This window comes from Kryptolebias marmoratus, linkage group LG9 (assembly GCF_001649575.2).
Source record: "Kryptolebias marmoratus isolate JLee-2015 linkage group LG9, ASM164957v2, whole genome shotgun sequence".
Lineage (NCBI taxonomy): Eukaryota > Metazoa > Chordata > Actinopteri > Cyprinodontiformes > Rivulidae > Kryptolebias > Kryptolebias marmoratus.
Window position 1 is genome coordinate 12397835 of NC_051438.1, and position 19229 is coordinate 12417063.

The window sequence follows — 19229 nt, forward strand, 5'->3', positions numbered from 1 at the left end:
CTAATGCAGCCTGGTGTCATACTGTGCGGTAAGAACTATAAATGTTTTAAGCTACATAAATAGAACACATTAAAAATCAAAAAAGAATTATATACTTATTTTTTTATTCATTTATTCCCCCACAACTTTCTGCTGAGATTTATTCCAAATGAGTCAAAGTACAACAAAACAGGGATAAGTTTAATATCCTGGAAATTAACTCAATATCCCATGTCCATCGCTGTTGACCCTTAGGAGCCAAACAAAGTCCAGTCCCACACAGGTCAGTCCAGCCCCGACCTGACACACTGTAAAGCTTGTCAGCTATTTGCCATTTTTCAAACCCCCTCAGGGGACTCTGGGACACAGTTGGCAAGAGACACAAATTGGATTCAAAGCTGCTCTCTCCAGGCTAAAAAAAAAAAGAGCCATCCAACCCAGAACAGATGGAATTTTGTGTTCTGTTCTCTCGCTTCCCCTTTCCTCCCCTCCCATCTCCAACACTTTCCTTCTCCTGCTCTCCCTCTGCTGCTCTGATGTAAAACAAGCCAGGGTCCTAGTGGAAAAGGCCATGCGTCAGAGCACAGACTGGAGGTTCTCCTGGGACAAAGTCAACCCCAGGAGACCGAGCTGGAGGCATTGTGACACTTCTGGGGACGGAGGAAAAAAAAAAAAAAGCATACAAGCAAAAAGGCAGCTGATAGCATACTGCTGTGGTTTGTTCAAAATAAATACACACAGCAGCAACTGATTTATACCTGATCTGCCTTGTTTTATATAAGAGATGGTTTTTAAGGGTGCTTTCTAACTCTGCAGGGGAAGTTCAACAGCACACAAAGAGAAAACAAAGAAACTTCAGATGAAAGAAAAGAGAAAAAGAAAAAAAAATCCTTGAGTGGATTTATATTTTAGTCCCTCTGACACCTGCAGGCCCCCAGATGTGCACAAGCCAAACACCTCACAGCATAGAACTGTGACAGGTGGCTCCCAAATATGTTGAATGTTTCCAAGCCACAAATGGCTTTATTCATGAGAGCTGCCAAACGGCCATGAGAGAGGCAGGAGTCAACATGAATTTCTCCTACTTTCTGCAGATTTGACAGCAGAGGTCAATTACCTAATACGACATTAACCTCGGCAGAGCTGCTTTCCATGTCAAGGTTCAAAGGACAATCGTTTGAGTGCAGGCTGAATTTACCAGCCGCTGACCTTCCATGTGCCGTCACTGGATACATGAGGGAAGCCATAATGTGTGGATTGATATGCTGGCTGATACATATCTGTGTCTCACACACACACATGCAAAAAAGTGTGTAAACAGTGGCAGTAGGTAGGAGCAGGTGAAAAAGACTTTCACCCCTCTTCACCCAAACTCCAACAATATGTTTGCAGCAGCTCAGACTTCTTCCGCGCTGAAAGTGATAAATGGTCTGGAAATTATTACCTAGTCACATTCTTATAAAATCTTATCACATTTTGTTAATAAAAATGCTGCCCATCAGTGCTGCAAATCAAAAGGTTTAGAGAGCCTTGACAGATATAGAAGAGCACAATATTTCTCTTTGTGCAACAGTTAATATATATATATAAAAAAGTGATTTGTAAATTTCCATTCAACTTAACCGGATGCTTTAGTAACCGTCAGTACTTTGCAAGCATTTACAATGAGCTAGTTGTTAATGACTTATTGAAGATGTAATGTGTAATTTTAAAATATGCTCACAAGTAATTTGACACTTTTTAAAATCAGTGCCCTTTTTTTTGTTTTTGATTGAGAGCAAGGATTAAATATTTATTACCTTCTAAAAAATACTTTTACTTGACCTGAAGTTACCATTAAACTTGTGAAAGTAATACCTGTTTAAGCATGTTTAAAAATTAGATTCATAACGGCGTTCACAAATCAAACCATTATTCAGTTTCTGAGTCATTTTTCCTCATTTTGAACTCCTTGGTTTGCTTTAAAGTGTAAAACTGTGGGAGAGGCAGCATTTATAAAATACAAAAATGTCACAGCAATCAATAACCTCATACCTTTATCCATCCAACCATTCATCCATTATACAGCAAAAAAAAAAAAAAAAAGGCGGCAATATTTTTCCATACTTCTTTTGAAGAATAAAGAGCACATAAAACCTACTGGGTGCTGTGCAACCATTCAGGTCCATTCAGGTCTGTCGCTCTTAGCATTTCAAACTTTGCTACAGCTTTTTAACATTTTCAATCTTCAGTCAGTAAAACAGGCTTTTTCATTCAGAGGGTGAAAACTAAACGAGCAATTTGTTGTTTGGTGGATGTGACTGTGTTGCACAAAAAAAAAAAATGATTTGAAATTTAAAAAGCCAACTCATACAAAAATAGATTTAAAAAATAAATAAATGTCACCTGGCATACACTGTGCAAGCTTGAGAGAAATGTAGAGAGAATGTTGTCCAATTTCCAAAACAATATGAATACAAATTTACACAAAAGACTAATGCTTTAATTTTACATATGTTCAGTGAACGGTCGGATGAATGAAGCTCAGTATTTGCGTATCCAGTTGGTCGCATTCTTCTGTCAACTAAAAGCTTCCCTAAAACAAAAATGACTAACATTAAAATGTCAAGACCAGCTCTGAAAGACCGCTGTTTGGGCAGACAAAACAAAAACAATCCTGCCCAAAAATGACAGAAGGAAAAGTAGAGGCAAAATTCTTCCAAAGTGTCAGTATCTGTAAAAATCACATGGAGACAGTGTGATGACATGGGCATGTATGACTCCCAAAGAAAACGGGTAACTAGTGCATACTGTCATGGTGATACGAGCAGCTGGATGAATTCTGTAGCGTACAGTCCCACACTGCCAAGTCAGATTCTGCAAAATGCAGCAAAGCAGATTTCAGAGCTCTTCGCAGTACAGATGGACGCTGACCCAAAACAAACAGCAAAAATGCAGGGATTTTTTTTTAAAGAAAATATTTTGAAGTGTTTGTGACACCTACTCTCAACCAAAATCTGCTCTGAATCTCACGATGAAGACAAAAGTAACAGCACAAAGACCCACAAGCAACTTAACAACTGACAGAAAAACCCGGTAAAAGTCATAAAAACGCATTTTTGGGCGATGCCCATTGGCTCTAACATTTAGGCCGTTACTGCAAAGAGCTGTCAATAAAAGTTTAAAGTATGTATTCAAATCCCAAAACTGAAAACCAGACTACTTATCAAATGAATAATTATCCAATTAGCAAGATCTAACCCTTACATCTGCTCAATATATTGCCTAAATAATCCACTCATGAGTGTGAATTTGGCCTTTAGCAGCTCTGCTGAGGAAGGCTGTCCATTTAATTTCTTTCCAATGCAGTCCCGGCTTATTTATGTAGCAGGGGAGACGGAGATTTGATGCTCTGCTTATGGCTCTGCATATTAAGATTAAGGAAGGATAGAAAAATAATAAAGTGGAAATCCTACCTATCCTGCTGCTTAAGTAAAATGAAGAGCTCTGCTGCACGAACAATAGTCTTAAACTTCTTGTGAACTATTGTTCAAATATGAATGAATATTGGTTAACAAACATAAGCTTACTGGGCGACTGTATTTAAGGTAGACTTAACTTAAGCTGGGGAATTCTATCAAGACATGTTCTTGGAAATATTTTGGTTGAAGAAAGAAAAAAATATATAGAATGGCTTATTTACAGTTCCATCTATATGTTTGGACTCATTTACTAACTTATTTTGCATGCATATGCAGGCAGGTTAGTATTTCACTACTTCATGAAAGAAGCAGACAGAGAAACGCTAAGAAACAGACGACAATTATCAGATTAATTTTAGTTTTTTAAAGTGCAATGACTTGAGTTCATTTGTTCTGCTGTCTCACCTGGTGAAGTCGGTCATCTCCATCATGATCATGCACATCTGCTTAGCCAACACAATGATGTCATTGCCGCTGTCATCCCACTTGGATACCTCCGCGTCCAGCTTGCTCTTCTCTTCCTGGAAACTGGCCACCTGCTCTGCAATCTTTGCCTTCTGCTCCTGCGGCAGCTGAGCCATGATAGCCTGTAGGAAAAGGAGAAGAAAAAAAAGAAGAATTGGGGAAAGTGCAGAGGGTTACCAAGCTAGACCTTGACATACTGTTGCAATGCACACAACAAATGCAATGTTTTCTTGGCAGGTGAGGCCACGGTGTTGATGGGATCCCAGCAGAGGGTACAGATTTATAATCTTATACCACACTTCTGTGTGATTTGTTTCATACTTTATAATAAAACGCACAAAACGAATGGTTAAATGGGTCTAAAAACAAATGCATCAGTTTCCATCGCCTATAATGTGACTAAAAATTGCTCTAGAACTGCTACTTTTCTAATTTGCAGATTTTCTTCTCTAAATACAAAACAATATCTTCAAAACAGTTTTTGGAACCATGGNGGGGGGGAAGGGGGGGGATGCATTTGCTCCACTCTGTACCACTGAAGATCATTATAGAGACGTTTGTTTAGCAGAATCTGACATCGCGCGCAAATGTGTTTAATAACATGCCTATACGTCCTCTTCAACTGAACAGATAAAGAGCAGCTTCCAAACAGGTAATCAGACATTCAGTGAATTAAGTTGTCAAGTTGAGGTAGGCAGACGCTTAAGAGCAGGAAATCGAATATCATCGCTACAGTGTTCATTCCATTACTGGTAAATAGGTCTGTCTCTTAGGAGCATCGTGAGCTTGAATAAAGCTGTGTAGAATAAAGCTGTGATGAGAAGACCCATCCAAATAAAACAGCCAGATAATCTTTAGTGATCAAAACAAATCGCTCTGGAACGAACTGATGGATCGTTCAGCCACAAGGGCTCTCTGATTTCCTACTCTCCATTCTGTTAAAATATTATTGCGGTTCGCCTCTAAATTTACAATTAGACTTGAATTTAAAAGGAACTTGAGTGGACAAACGAATAACGTACATTTTAGCAATGCTGGTCTCTCTTTGTGGCTATTGTTTGGCATGATTACAAGAAGAAGAACATTCATTACAGATTGAAGATTAGCCTGGTTTGCCACATCAAAACTAATTTATTTCTCCAATAAAAAACTGAAAGTTTTAATTCAGATCATATCAATTCTTTGAATTATGGGTCCAAACAACAGAAATAAAGAGGACCGCAAGTGTGCAAGAACTCCTTATAAAGAGAGATTTTTGCAAATACTTTGGTCACATCAGCTATTAGGATGCCAAACCAACTGTGCACAGCCCATCAACAGTAAGTATGGGGGTGGAGTGTTTGATCGGAGCACAACGGCTCAGACAGCATTACCATCAAAACTGGCTCAAAAGATCTGAGCTTTTACAGTTAAAAAGAAGAAAAACGGAGATATTTAATATAAAGCTCCTTATACAAGATTCTTCTTTTTACAGTTTTGTCAAACATTGCTCATAAATTTGCTTAAGCTGGAGGGCATTATGAAATGATTGAAATAACAGAAGTGAAAGACATAAGCCTGTAGGTAAACACAGAACAACGTTTAACTGAAGAGCACTGAAAGGTCACCTTCACCACTGGAAACAAATTATTCATGAGTAGGTTTCCTCTGTATGAACATTCATTTCTGTCAATGTTATTTTATAGCTACAAATTTAAAGGCTACATTTATAAATAGGTTTATGAAAAGCAACGTGGAACTCACCCGTGCACTCTGTCCGTTGATCAGCTGGTCGTCCTCCGTCTGCACACTGGTCTTGCTGCGTGCATCTTCGGTCTCAAAATCGGAGTCGTCCAATTCTTCTGGAGTCTTTAATGACATAAAGCACAACAAGGTAAGAAAATGTATTTTATACTTGGGTGGGGAACATAAAATAATATTGGCATACAACACCACTGTGAGCCACCATTAAATAATAAACCTGCTTACTGTCTGTGAGAAATGCCTCGGTGCCGCCAGCCTGGGCAGCGAAAGATAAATGTCTCCCTTCTCATAGCTTGGTACAGATACTGTAAACTCCAAATGAATTTGTAAATCAAGTGTAATGTGCTGCCTGTGCATTTTGAGTGGGAAAATGAAGGTACGTGCTGGTATGAAACATATTGGGAGCAAAACACTTCAAAAGCCCATCTGTCGCTGCCATCTGAGGAAAAAGACGAGCGAGGCTTGAATTGTGTTCTTCTGGAATTTTGCTACTTAGTTTTTAATCCTTTACCTCCCCGACCATGAATACAAAACAAGCCGCGGGCAACATTTCGTCTATAGGTTGCATTTGAATGAAATTTGATCTCAGTAGGTCATGCTTAAGGCAAAAGGAAGTAACAGGCGGTCAGGAAAATGTTTTTTAGTAGAGATATAGGCGCAGGGAAAATGATGTAGACAAAAAAAAGGTGCATTATCACGTCTGTGCCTCCATTTGTGCTTATCCAACTGACTCCCCACTGTAATGGATTCGGAGCCCTCATATCTAAAAATAGCTGAGGGTCTCTGAACGACCTTATACTCCTTTATGAAACTGTAGTGATGCTCTTGTCCTCGACAGAATATGGGAATAGTTTCAGATACAAAGCTCGGGCATGTCTTTCAACCCAGACAATGCTGTTCAGTGGGGCAGGGATATCACCTGCTGTGGCCTGTAAAACAGATAACCTGGGAATGTGGGAGGTTTAGAAAATGATATCTCATGGCGGGTATTCAGTGGGAAACCACTACAGACTGACAACAATAACCTGCTGTTGGATCGTATTAATAAAGCGCATTGAAACCGATGCTTTTACAGTTAGTTTGCCGGGACTTTTTTATGCTATGGTGAGATGCACTAATCACATTTAATAACAGCCCGTGTCACTGCTGTGCATCTGAAAGGAGAAATATTCCATTTTATCCACGTAAATTACCTGTGAGGCACATAAGACCAGATGCTATGTGAAGTGCAATCATTAAGAGAAGAATGAGAGCAGACCTGAAATTACAGTATTATTACAGAGCCAGGAAACGAGACGGTGCGGCATCTCTGTGTGCCGCTGTAAATACGGATAGGCCCCGTTCAACGGTATTACCCCATTGTTATTCTTTTTGTGACAACCTACTCATCGCCTCAGTGAACTGAACTGATTTTTACCCCCCCTCCCTTTTTATTTTATTTTAGGACGGAGCCAGTAAAAATCACCTTGGGCTGCGCTGCACTACACAAATCATAAGGTAACGACAGCTGCCCTCTGTATCCGACTGTCAGCAGCTGCCTGACTTGGAGTCAGTTCCATGTCTCGGAGGCATATTCTCTGATGTCGCTGTAGGTGGAGAGGGGGGACTCCGCCTGCCTTTCAAATATCCAAGGGACATCCAACACAGACTGACTGTGAGCCACTTAAAGGTTAAAGACATGTCCATCTTAAAAAGCACCCCACACACACACACTTGTCTGTTCTGATTTAAGGCTAGGCCACGCTCTTCATGCGTGTGTGTGGACAAGCCCTCGAGATAAGTCGTCTTGCAGCCGTTTGGACTCTGCTTGTTCGAAGCGCTTCGTGCATCTGACAAACTTTGCGCTTGATTTCCAGCCGAGTGAGTAAAAGGCTTCCTCTTGGTAGAAATCAATGTGTTTAATGCACCTCCACCCTTGTAACGAAAAGCAATTAAAGACACTGTAGAGAACATGCAGTTGGAAATACTACAACTGCGAGGATGAAAAGCCGAGTCATTTCCTGCTTAATAATTACTGGTAAAGCTTTGATCGCCCCTCAGACTTGATTGTGAAATCCTGTTCGACTCACGGGAACTTTCTTCAAGATAATGGAGGAAGTTTGAGTTATGGCTTTCTCTCCCAAGCTGCCAGTTAATGGCAGAATCAATCTGATGGAGACATTTTGATAGAGCAAAGCATTTCCACTAATCCTCTGTTAGTTTCGACACACATGCACGTTTACACATACTCACTCTTCCTCCCTGTAGTGTTTAGCCAAGCCCATAAGCCCAGTGTTAATAGCTTAATCTGGATAACAAGAGTGGAGCTGGGGCAGATAGAAATTGAATGTAGCTCTCAGGCGCTGCAGGACAACTAAGGAATACTAATTAAAATGTCCATCTTAAATCAGATGCTCATTATAATGCAAATGCAAAAACATAATAGGTCGACTTTTATTTGGTTTTTGTCCATGTCTGAGTAGGAGAAATAATGGAAACCAATAAACAGTTTTAGAGCCCAACACAGAACATGTGATCGAGACTAATGATACCAATTCACAAGATTAAAGCCTTGATAGCAACAAAGAACTGCATAATACGATCGACACAATGTAACTTCAAGTATTTAATACATAATTAGGTTACATATTACGCACTTACTTTGTATAACATGGCAGTTTCAAGTAGCTAAACTAGTTACGCTATAAAAGACGATCCATTTCTCTTTAGAGCTGCAGAGGGTTTTGTTGTCAGCTCATTGTCAGCCTGTAAAGAAATGCTTCAATGGCTCCCTACTACCATCTGTCTCAGTTATGGTTCTACTCAAGCAAAAGCCATTAACCCACAGACATCTAAGGCTGTTGTTAAACTAGATTGCATGCCTGGTCAATTAGGTCGGCTCTTCCCTGAGAAAAGTTAATCACGGGCTTCTAAGAATGTGCTGATAAAGTTTCTGGTTTCCGACTAAAAATAGCACCGAGTGCAGAGAGATTCTGCCAAGATTAAGGGGTTGAATGTTTTAGAGTAAAGGGGTATTTACAGCCTCTCAAAAAACGTACGGGAGCAAAAATATTGATGATTAAACTGTTTAAAAAGAAAAGAAAAAAAACATGTCAAAAGCTGAACCTCAAATTTAACATCTGGGTGTTCATGGCAACATTTTCATTGGATGGTTAGGGGGGGAGAGGTGGAAAAAAAAATGTAATTTTGTAAAGAAAATACCAGCACAAGTCTATAATAAGCAAACGGGGCTGCAGTTAAAAGAGAGCGCTTCTGGATTTTAACAAGCTGTGGCACCTGGTTGATTGACAGGAAACAAGGGCCCCGACAAGAAGGCTGTCAGTTTGAAACAATGGAGGGGAACACAGAAACTCCTTCAAGATGGCAAGTCAACATGGAGGTGTGGCAAAAAGATGTTGGCTGTTCTCATTCTGCTGCGCCTAAAATTTGAAACAAGTACAAACCTGAAGGAGGGGGGTTGGAAAACTGGAACAAGAAGTAGACCAGGGAAGGCATCAAAACGCAAAAAGTAAAAGTGGCACGCCTTGAAAACGGATAAAGAAACAAAAACTTAACCCCAGAATAAAAAATGATAAAGGACATGAGGCTTATAGGCGGAAAATTGTCACCTCAACTATCATGTAAATAAATATGTAGCCGAGTAAAATCTCTTCATTAATCTTAACTAACGATGGTGCTGGAAAATCATCTCCATCCATTAAAGCCGATGTGTGAACTGCTATAAGAGGAAGATGGAACCTGACTCATAAAAACAATGTATGGAGTTGATTATAGACAAACACTAAAGAAAAAAGGTACAAAAAGCTTCTAATTGTGATTTTTTTTTTCAGTTCACCTCTCCATTTTTGTCTTACCAATTAGCAAAAAAAAATTTTGTCTCTTTTGTTGTATGTGGAAAATGTGCTAATCATTACACTTGTTTTTTTTTTATTATTATTATTTGGTTTTGTTTTTTGTATGTTCTGCAAAAGCAGAATGTTAGCCACTAAAGCTTCCTGGAGGTTGTACCTTTTGATTTTGATTAAAAGCCAAAGCTGCCACACAAAAACAAATCTTCATGTTGCCTGACTGGCAGGGGAGGCAAAAGAAATGTGTGCAAACTTACTCTGATCATGAGGACAGCCTTGCGTATGTCGCGAATGCCATCATACACAAGGCGAGATGCATCAATGAACTCGTTCTCATCCACGGGCTGAGAGGGGTTTGCACTCAAGGCCTCCACTGCAGACTCGAGCTGTTCCGTGAACCGTGGCATCACTGAGGAACGGAGAGCGAGGAAATAAATGTCAGGGAAATTTCACTGAAAACATACAGAAAATGAACTTAAAAACAAACACCACAGAATGAACTTTGCGTCGCATCAAAACTTTTAAAAAGACAGAACAGCACGCTTTGTAAGCCCACTCTCTACCTACCAGGTTTGTGAAAGAACCAGGATGTTTCTCCATGACTTGGATTTTCAGATCTACTTCTGTGGTATTTTTGAACTTATGAAAAGCTACTTAATTTAAACCATCAAGAAGCAATATAAGGGCATTATATTAAAGATTATTTTTATAACTGACCTTCTCAAAGATATTAATAAGGGCTAAATGCATTTTGATTAATAGGTTTAGTGATTGAATCACCCTTTAATAGTTGGAATTTTGCACTTTTGCCTTATTGCTCTAAACGGTTGCACATAAACGAAACACATTGCTTCAGGGCAGAAATCTGATGAAGCAGAAAGACTTCCTAACAGAAGGATTCACAAAGCTGTCCCAGTGGGCGAGCATTTTGCCCCAATGACAATTTGATAACTGCTCTGGAGGCCTTTCCCTCTCATTTGCATTATTTCAAATTCAGTTTTTGGGATTTAGCGGCTTCTTCATGGGAGAGGCCTGGATGTCAGGATGCAAATTTAGAGGGCGGGAGCGCAGCCGCATCAACAAAGAGGATTTTGTTTTGAGCTTACAAAAATCACATACAGCCCGGAGGCTTCTGTACAGAAATGTTAAAGGGAAAAAAAAAAAAGAAACCACGGGAATCTGGCTGCAGAGATTTCACAATGACTACCTCTTCTCAGAGGAAAATTAATTAAATCTATTCTCATAAAATAACAACGCTAATAGGAGTAAGATCATAAAGCCAAGTAAATTAATTACCAAGCTGATGTAAATCAATACTTTGCTTTTAATCTGTCATCTACAAAAATTTCAAAAATCTCCAACAGTGTGAAATATTACGCTTCCTTCATTGTCAAATAACTAAACCTTCCATTTAATTACCTGTGTTATTTAATAACAAAACCCAATAAAAAGAACTCATTCAGATTCGTGTTGTGAAAATCTCTTGATTTAAAATCAAAGATTTATTGTGGGAAGGGGCATTAAAAAATAAACTAAAATGTCTAACTGCCTCTCTCAGCTCCAGCTAAAATCCTCAGATGATGACCGGCCTGCACTTCCTGACTGTTAATGGGCCCCCACCCTGGAGAGGGCCGAGCCTTTTCCAAATCTGACAACCGAAAAATCGTTCTGTCATGTTAGCTTGCCGGTGATGGAAGCTAACACAGCTCATACATGCTGGCTGGCTAATGATACTCCACTTTATTTGGACAAAATGACTTGGATGATTCAACTTGTGTTAAGATATTCAATTCTATCTGACAACTGAACAGCAACTGCTGTGCAGCTGCTGAGTCAGAGTCTGGGTCACACGATGTGAGATGCTGAAGAGTGGAACTGCGGGGAAAAAAAAAAAATTACTCCGCTTTGCTCCGAACAATTTACGAAAATCAATTCTAAATGGAAGAAACACCAAAAAATAAATTAAGTGCAGAGTTCTAGGATTAAACAAAGCAGATTTCGGTGCGACTTTGTTAAAAGACTAAAAGACTACTACTAATCTATGGAGATTGTTTCAGGTAATTTGATAAAAGATGACTTCTAGTGATGAACTGTTCATTTTTTTTTCTCCTCTCGTCTCCAACATCTCCTGTGAGTGAACCAAACCCACAGAGAACAAATGTTTCCATGATCCACCATGCATCGTTACTCAAGTCATACAGCTCAACCAGCAAACGAACAGAAAATCTGAACATTAGATTGGTTTACCATGTCTGACCCCTTTTCTTCATCACACTGGAGCACAACGCGGTGTCTTGAAAACAAGAATCACCGTTCTTGTTTTATGTGGCCTGCTGCTTTAAACTATGAGCTTATCGTTTGCAGAATTGCATTGAAAAATCACGTGAGTCAAACATTCTCCAATAAATTGTGATGCCGTCTACTAAAAGTATTCGACATTTCCATTCTTCGGTTCGTCACATGAATATACGTTTGTGATACCTGTGTCTGTGAGGAGTTTTGTGGCCTCCAGAACCTTCTCTGTGTAGACACCAGGCTCGTAGTTGTCCATTTCAGAAGTGACCACGTGCACGACCCTGGCAGCGCGGCCTCGAATCGCCCCGGCAGTGCGATCCAAACCGTCGACATCTTTCTCTTGAAGAGCGATGACACACTTATTCACATCCTCCAAGATGTGGTTCTCTGGAGACAAAGCAATACACAGTTAGTACTGTAAATATAGATTTATTTGCTTTTTAATCCAATGTGTCATCTAAAAAAAAAAAAAGTCATTAAAATTGCACCTCCCACCACCACCACTTCAATCAAATATGTAGACAGGAACCAAGAAAATTCAAAGTAAAGCTATTAAGAGTCTTTTCTGTGTTTGAATAGTTCTGAATTTACAAGGCCACAGGGTGGATTACTCAAGAGGGCTGAAGACAAATTCTTTGACTTCTTATTAATGGGAACTCTGTAAAATGCTAATGACCTCTGTGTAAATTACAGTCTGTCCTTGGGTGGAGGTGAGCAAAGTCACTCAACATAATGCTTAATGAGAATTCTTACAGGGCATGTCTGGCAAACTATTTGTGTGCTTTGACACATCACAGGATGACAGTTTTAGATGTACTAATAATGATTTGCCTTTCTACAGTGGATCCCAAACAGGATTGGTTTCTTGGGCAGCCATTTTACCTTGAATGGGTTTTACGTGCTGTAAAATGTTGATTAAAAAAACAAAACTTATAAGATTAATATAGAAAATAATAAAAACAATGAATTCTTCTGAAAAGGTATGAAAAGCATGAATGTACAAGTAGATCAATGCCGCTTACCAGACACAGAAAGGAAGTCATCAATCGATGTTATGTCGTCAACAGCATCAGTCAGGACGCGAACCTGCTTCTCCCACTGGTCTTTGAATGCGTCCATATTGTCTTGAGCCACCTTACTGTTGGGCTTGGCAGCGAGGGCCAGCGCTGCATTAATCACCTGTAATCGCCAAATTACAGCCATTAAAGCTCAATTACACTGTCGCCCCCAGCAACAATATTAGCATGCGCTGATTGGACAAAGCTCCTGTCTCGATGTTAGAGATACGTCAAGGAGCAAATTCATCCCTAAGAGTGATGATGACTTTGAAGAGCAGAATGTTGTGAGAGGGAAAAGCTTTAACTGTGGCTATCAAAGCTTAAAGTGAAGATGTATGGAGGATAAAATGGTTTTATGTAATGTTGGTCTGTTTTTGCTCCCCAAAAATACCCAATAAAATCACAACAAAGACTGGATTTCTGATACAAGATTTTAAATTTGGAAGAATGTTGTTTTTTTCTTTAAATAGTTAAAAAAGGATGAAAGGAAAGGAGCCACAAAGTTATGCACAAATATAAAACAAACTGTCCTCAAAATTAAAATCAAAATGTAAGCAAGATCAATAATTTATACTTGAATTGACACAGAGCTTATATTTACAAATTATTTAAAATGAGACAAATTACCAGAAGACTAATGCGAGAAGCAGTTTAAACCAAAATGAAAGGTGTGACTTTACAGAAACTGGGAGCCTCTGTGAGCTTAAAGTACAGCTTACAATAAAAAGTTTTAATGCTAGTTTTATAAAAACCATGGTGCAAATGATCAAAGATGTCCACAAGGATTGCATATGATGAACAGTAAGTATTAACATCTTGGTACCTGGGGGCACATAGTTTCCAGTTGAGACGCTGCCATGCGGACCAGCTTTACTCCCTCTTCATTGTTGGAAATGGAGCATGCCAGGTTGGCCACCTGAATGGAGGACACACATCTATTTATACACCAAAGATAGCAAGTGGCACAAAGAGCTATTATGAAGGAACAAAAGGCAACATACAGATGTATAATTAAACTAAAGTGTAGTGGTATTGATCAAAAATAGAGCAGCTCAGCCAAATAGCTAATCCCTGTAGAAAACAAGCTCAATGTTGCAGATTAATTCATAAAGCTGCAAAAATGATACAGTGTGATTTGCACAGAGGGGGTAACCAGAATAGGAGGAGAAAAACAAAAGCTATGCTGTTGATTGAACACATAAGGCCTCAAATTATTTCCTGAAACAATGGTACCTTTCACCAAATGCAAATGCAAGTTTCGGCTGATTACTCAAGGATATGGTTATTCTCAGTGACTAAATAACCAGGCTGCCAGATTGCCATCACCCTCCCGGAGAGGCAAGCATTCGACACTTTCACAAACTGAGCAGCAGAATGAGAAGCAGGAAGTGAGCGAAGCACAAAAAAATAAAAAAAATCTTGCTTGCACCTGCTAACATTTTATAATTTTAGAGCTTGTTTTTATGTACTGACCAATAGATCGAGCTCCTTTACAATCATTTCTTAGATTCCTTGCATCTGCTGGAGGAAACGTGTTTTTTTTTTTTTTTGCATTTACGCAAATTCACATGAATTTAGGTCAGCGAGTTTCAAGATTCCCATTTGTTGTTTGTGATGTGCTGGCAACAATGCTGAAACAGAATGCCTGGGATATGAGGAACTGTGCCAAAATGGGATAATCCAATGGACAGAGAATGTGCTAAAACGTAATCACTTTCAAATGAAAAAAAAAAAAAAAAATTCATTACTACACTATAGCAGGAACTATTTTCAGTCGTCGGTACTCGGGTCTTATCAGTTTACTTTTATCTGGGCCACGGAGGAACATTAAAAGCAGAATAAAACTTTCAATACTGAACAAGTCAGAGAGCTACATTAACAAATACATCTAAATATTCTTAACTTTCACAATGAATGTTCATTTTAACAGATAATATGTACTTTTTATTAAACTACTTTCTGTCTTGGTCAAAGAAAGGAGAAAATACATTTATTTTCAACTTATAGAAATGGATGAGTCCACAGGCGATTAACTTATCACACAATGGGAACATCAAAATTAATAGATAAAACGGTTATTAAACAGAAATGTGGGACAAACCAAAATTTTAGACTTCAATATAAAAAAATCATTTCTCCTACAAGTGCTGGCAGAGGAATGCCTTGGTGGCAGCAAAAGTGGTAAACTGGTTTAGATTATGAAAGATCCTCTGCTCCCTTGGGCTCCTCGATTCTACAACCTCTAAATTCCTGAGCAATTTTTCTGATGAGAAGTGTTTATTCAGCTGCACCAGTGAAGCACTAAAACATTGTCTGTTTGAATAGTGATGCAGCGTGTGTTTATATCAGAGACCACAGGGTGAACACTCGAATCCACGAGGAGTGGTGAGAGAGTGTGGCTACAGAAGAAGAGAGAAGACAGGAAAAAAAACAAAAATAAAAAAAACTGGCACTTTATGGAGAGACCTGTTTTAATACTTTGATGATCTTTCACATAAGCTTTTACTAACTCTTAACAGAGAGCTACTGGGAAATCAGTCATTTCAGCATAAAGAGGCAGCAGAAGGAGCCAAACAAGTCAAACTCCTCCTCGGGTTAAGTATCTTTTTTCTTGCTTTAACAACCCATTTCAAGTTTCAGACGAGTGACTATCAAGTCCAGGTTATTGAGCAGCAACAGTGGCTCGTTCAATTCTTACTTTAGATCTCATACAGTGCAAACGTTTTAACTAACAAAGTGTACAGGCTTAGCAGAATTGCCATCATCCAGTTTAAAAAATGAACATGATTCATCTTGTGTTTAACTCAGCATTATTCTGACTGAGGGGAAACAGCCACTGATGTGTCATCAAGTCCAACGTTACGCACGTTTAATAAACGGCAATAAGTCACAACATCAGTGGAGCCAACTGTATTCATTTCAACATGTTAAATAAATCTCGCTTAAAAATAAATGAGTACATGTTTTTGTTTTTGTAGCTTAATCTGAGGGTTAAAATATCAACTTGGATTTGTTGGTTTCTTAAATGTTCTTTGTAAGTATGGGTGTAAAGTTAAAAACGTATTGAACAAAATGTGGCCCCTTATCGGTTGATACTGGGAATTATGTGCTTTCATTCTTGTTAGTTCACCATAAAATAAAAATTGTTTTGCTATATTAGGATAAATGGACTTGTGTCAAAATGCTTGGGAAAAAAGAAAAAAAGCTGCCTTAAGCCAGTATTTTATTCCAAAGTAGAAGAAATATAGATAAGCATTGCCCCCATTTAATTATGCATTCTCCACAGCTGATTTTATTTTATTAGAGTTTTGGTTTGCTTGTCAAACGGCACATCTCTATGACCGTCACTTTTCATTTCAAGTGTTTGATTAAAAAAAAAAAAAAAAAAGGCACATACTTGAGGCAAATATATTCTTTTCTAAACAACAGACTGACCCGCCCTCTATAGTCGCTATCTTGTAGTTTATTTTACTGCATGTCAAACAGAATCAGTTTCTTCCTCGCTCCCTTCATTCAGACTTAAAGTTATTCATAGTGTACTTCTCCACAGTGTTTACCACTTGCATTTGGTCGGCCTACATTTGCACTGCCTGTATTATTACACGATACATAAAATCAGTTGGTCCAGTCCCCGAACAGAGGACCATATTCATGCCTTATGTGATTAAAAAGGAAGGATAAAAATAAAATAAAAAATAAAAACACAACTGCCTTCTTTTACACCAGAAACTGCAACACAGTTTATAAAATATTTTGTCTGGAACAAGTTTCCCCCCCCCAAGCAGCTTAAAGTACAGCTCAATATCCATTTTTGCACAATGATTTGTGATGAAATGTCAATCATGTTCAGTCAGAGGTGAAGGCAAACAGTTGCTGTGAATGGCCAATTTCTCAGCCAACTACAGGGATGTTAGCTTGCTCTGAAGGAAGGTTTATCCTGAAGGTACCTTCACTACTGTGTACTTTCGCCAGTCAAACACTGCCGGGCCATAAAAAGGTCACCACCTGAATTTTACCAAGTAAATAGCTTTAAGCCTCCTCTTGGAAAAGTACTGCATTGATAAATTATGTTTCAGCTGGCAACAAGTTCTTGCAGGGATTGTCTTCTCATTTCTTAAAGCCACCAAGTGGAAAATGCAGCCAGTTAATGTAAAAACGATTTTAAGTGTTTGTTAAGATGGACGTTAAACAGAACGCATGTCAAATTGCTAATGTATCTTATTTTCTTTGTGCAGTCCATCTAATTGTGTTTCCAGAAGTAGAACACAAGCATTAACCAAGTCCACCAATGTCATGCTCTAATGTCACTTCTGACACTCAGGCCTTTAGGAGCTGCTCCCAAATGTGGGCCCCTTTTTCCCTCGAATGCATCAGCGGTTTCCCCCGGTGAATGAGTCGGCTGCCCTGCCCTGATTGAACTTGCCGAACTAGTGACACCCGCAGCCATTTACCCAAAAAGGGAGAAGTCACTTCTAAATGTCAGCAAATGATGCTTTAAAGAACCATAAAGAGCAACTGCAAAAAACACATTTTAAAGTGTTGGTTTTGTTTTCATTCGGGCAAATTCTCTTACTGTGATACCGAAGTCCTAAAACAGAAACACAAAAGGATGAAAAAAATAATTTGAAAAAAAAAAAAAAAGAAGATCCAATTGGAAGAAGACTAATGCCTAAAGATGGGTGCGAAATTTCAGGGAGGAAAAAAAAAGGGTCAAAAGTAAGCGGTGCAGAAAGCATTTGTTAAATGTAGTAGCATATTTACATAGTTGATCCAGCTGCTCTGAATTTTCTCTACATGCGCAAAAGCATCAACAGCGATTATGTCCTGATCCAACATGTAGTTCTTGAGCTCTGATCATGGCAATATTGGTTGGTATCAGGATCACTGACAGCACTTATACATCAGCTGTGACAACAGCGGTCCATAGGAAGGTAATTAGCACATTTCTAATTAGCATATATCAATACAGACGCGCATTAATAAAGCTAAACCCCTTAAGCAACATTTATATGTGTCAGATAACATTCACAAAGCATGCATTAATAAAAATCACCGCATCACTTCATCAAAAATGACTGCATCAATGGGAAACTATCAGCTGAGAACACAGTACGACGTTCTGTTTGTTCTAGATGTCCTAGATTTACTTTTGCAAGTGAAATAAAACATTGTAAACATTGTTTTTATTGTAACTTCTCAAGATAGGGTTTTGTTTTGATAATTTATGGTGTATTTGTGGTATTAGGAAATTTTAAGACTGGCTTATTTGTATAAGAATTTCAATACATTTAATATATTTTTGTTTTAATCGAATAAAGACTTTCCAACACTGATTACAAAACCCTTTCAATCTTCTTATTTGAACATGTTAATTTCTTTTTTTTTTAATTACCTCGATCAACTTGTTGGCATGCTCACGGAACACCTGTGCGTATTCCTTCACTTCCTTCTCGTTGCCGTTCTTGGCCGCTTCAATCAGAACCAGGAGAGGAACGTTGGTCTCCAGGAAAGAGTCCGAGACGTGGTCCATCACAGCTTTGCGCAGCTGTAAAGGAAGAATTAAAAACATGAAAAGTGCACTAATAAAGTGACAAATCCTTTGTAAGTTTAGTGGAATCTCTTAAATAGCGGACTGCCTTTGTCTACAAAGCCCACTTTGGGTACAAACGAGAGAAAACACAGCTTCAAAAGGATTTCTAGTCATCTAAAACACAAACTAATGTTTGTTTTAGTGGCTAATGCCTGGAAGTAAAAGTTCAGAGAGCAATAAGGTCAAAAGTGAGTCGGGGACAAAGTGGCGAAAAGTCAAAGCTTGCAATAAACCAACCTGTCTGCGAAGATCTCTGGTCTTCTTTGTCATCCTGTCAATGGCTGTGTTCAGAGCATCACTCCTGTCTTTCCTGCCCGCCTGAAACATAAAGAGAAAACGGTGAGTGTTACAGTGCAGCCATATTTATGCTTCCCATTTGTCAAGAGGTTCAAAAAGCATTCATCTCAATGCAAGAGATGTAAGCTTATCAGCATACAAGACCAATCAACAAACCAACCCTTCCCATGTCAAACAACAAACAATATGCTGGTGGGTTTGTATGCATCAAGGAAAAAGCAAAAGCAAACACACAAAAAAGATTCCCAAATTCATGGACAAAAGGTGTTGGTGTGTGAAGAGAAGAAAAATTGACAGCTCCCGTGAAGCTTGTTTAAAAGTTTGAGGTATTCATTATGGTTTTATTAAAAACAATGCACTCAACGCGGACTACAAGCGCAGCGTGGAGCAAAGGCCAACGGTTTTAATTAAAATCTTAATACACTGAAAACATACGTAGAAATAGGGCACTGAGCTTAGTTTAAAAACACTGATTTAATCAATACTACTCTAT

The 19229-nt window shown here is 38.8% G+C and overlaps 1 protein-coding gene across 3 annotated transcripts in view; it reads right to left on the bottom strand.

Moving 5' to 3' along the window:
- Positions 1 to 19229, bottom strand: part of ctnna1 (catenin (cadherin-associated protein), alpha 1) — a 64120-nt gene that overhangs the window by 12692 nt on the left and 32199 nt on the right. For all 3 annotated transcript variants that reach the window (XM_017426642.3, XM_017426643.3, XM_037977573.1), the window contains exons 8-15: positions 18677 to 18757; positions 18242 to 18394; positions 13673 to 13765; positions 12814 to 12970; positions 11978 to 12178; positions 9754 to 9905; positions 5649 to 5753; positions 3846 to 4027 (exon numbers count right to left, since the gene is read on the bottom strand). In XM_017426642.3, the coding sequence (XP_017282131.1) occupies positions 3846 to 4027; positions 5649 to 5753; positions 9754 to 9905; positions 11978 to 12178; positions 12814 to 12970; positions 13673 to 13765; positions 18242 to 18394; positions 18677 to 18757 (1124 nt within the window). The remainder of the gene's footprint in view (positions 1 to 3845; positions 4028 to 5648; positions 5754 to 9753; positions 9906 to 11977; positions 12179 to 12813; positions 12971 to 13672; positions 13766 to 18241; positions 18395 to 18676; positions 18758 to 19229) is intronic.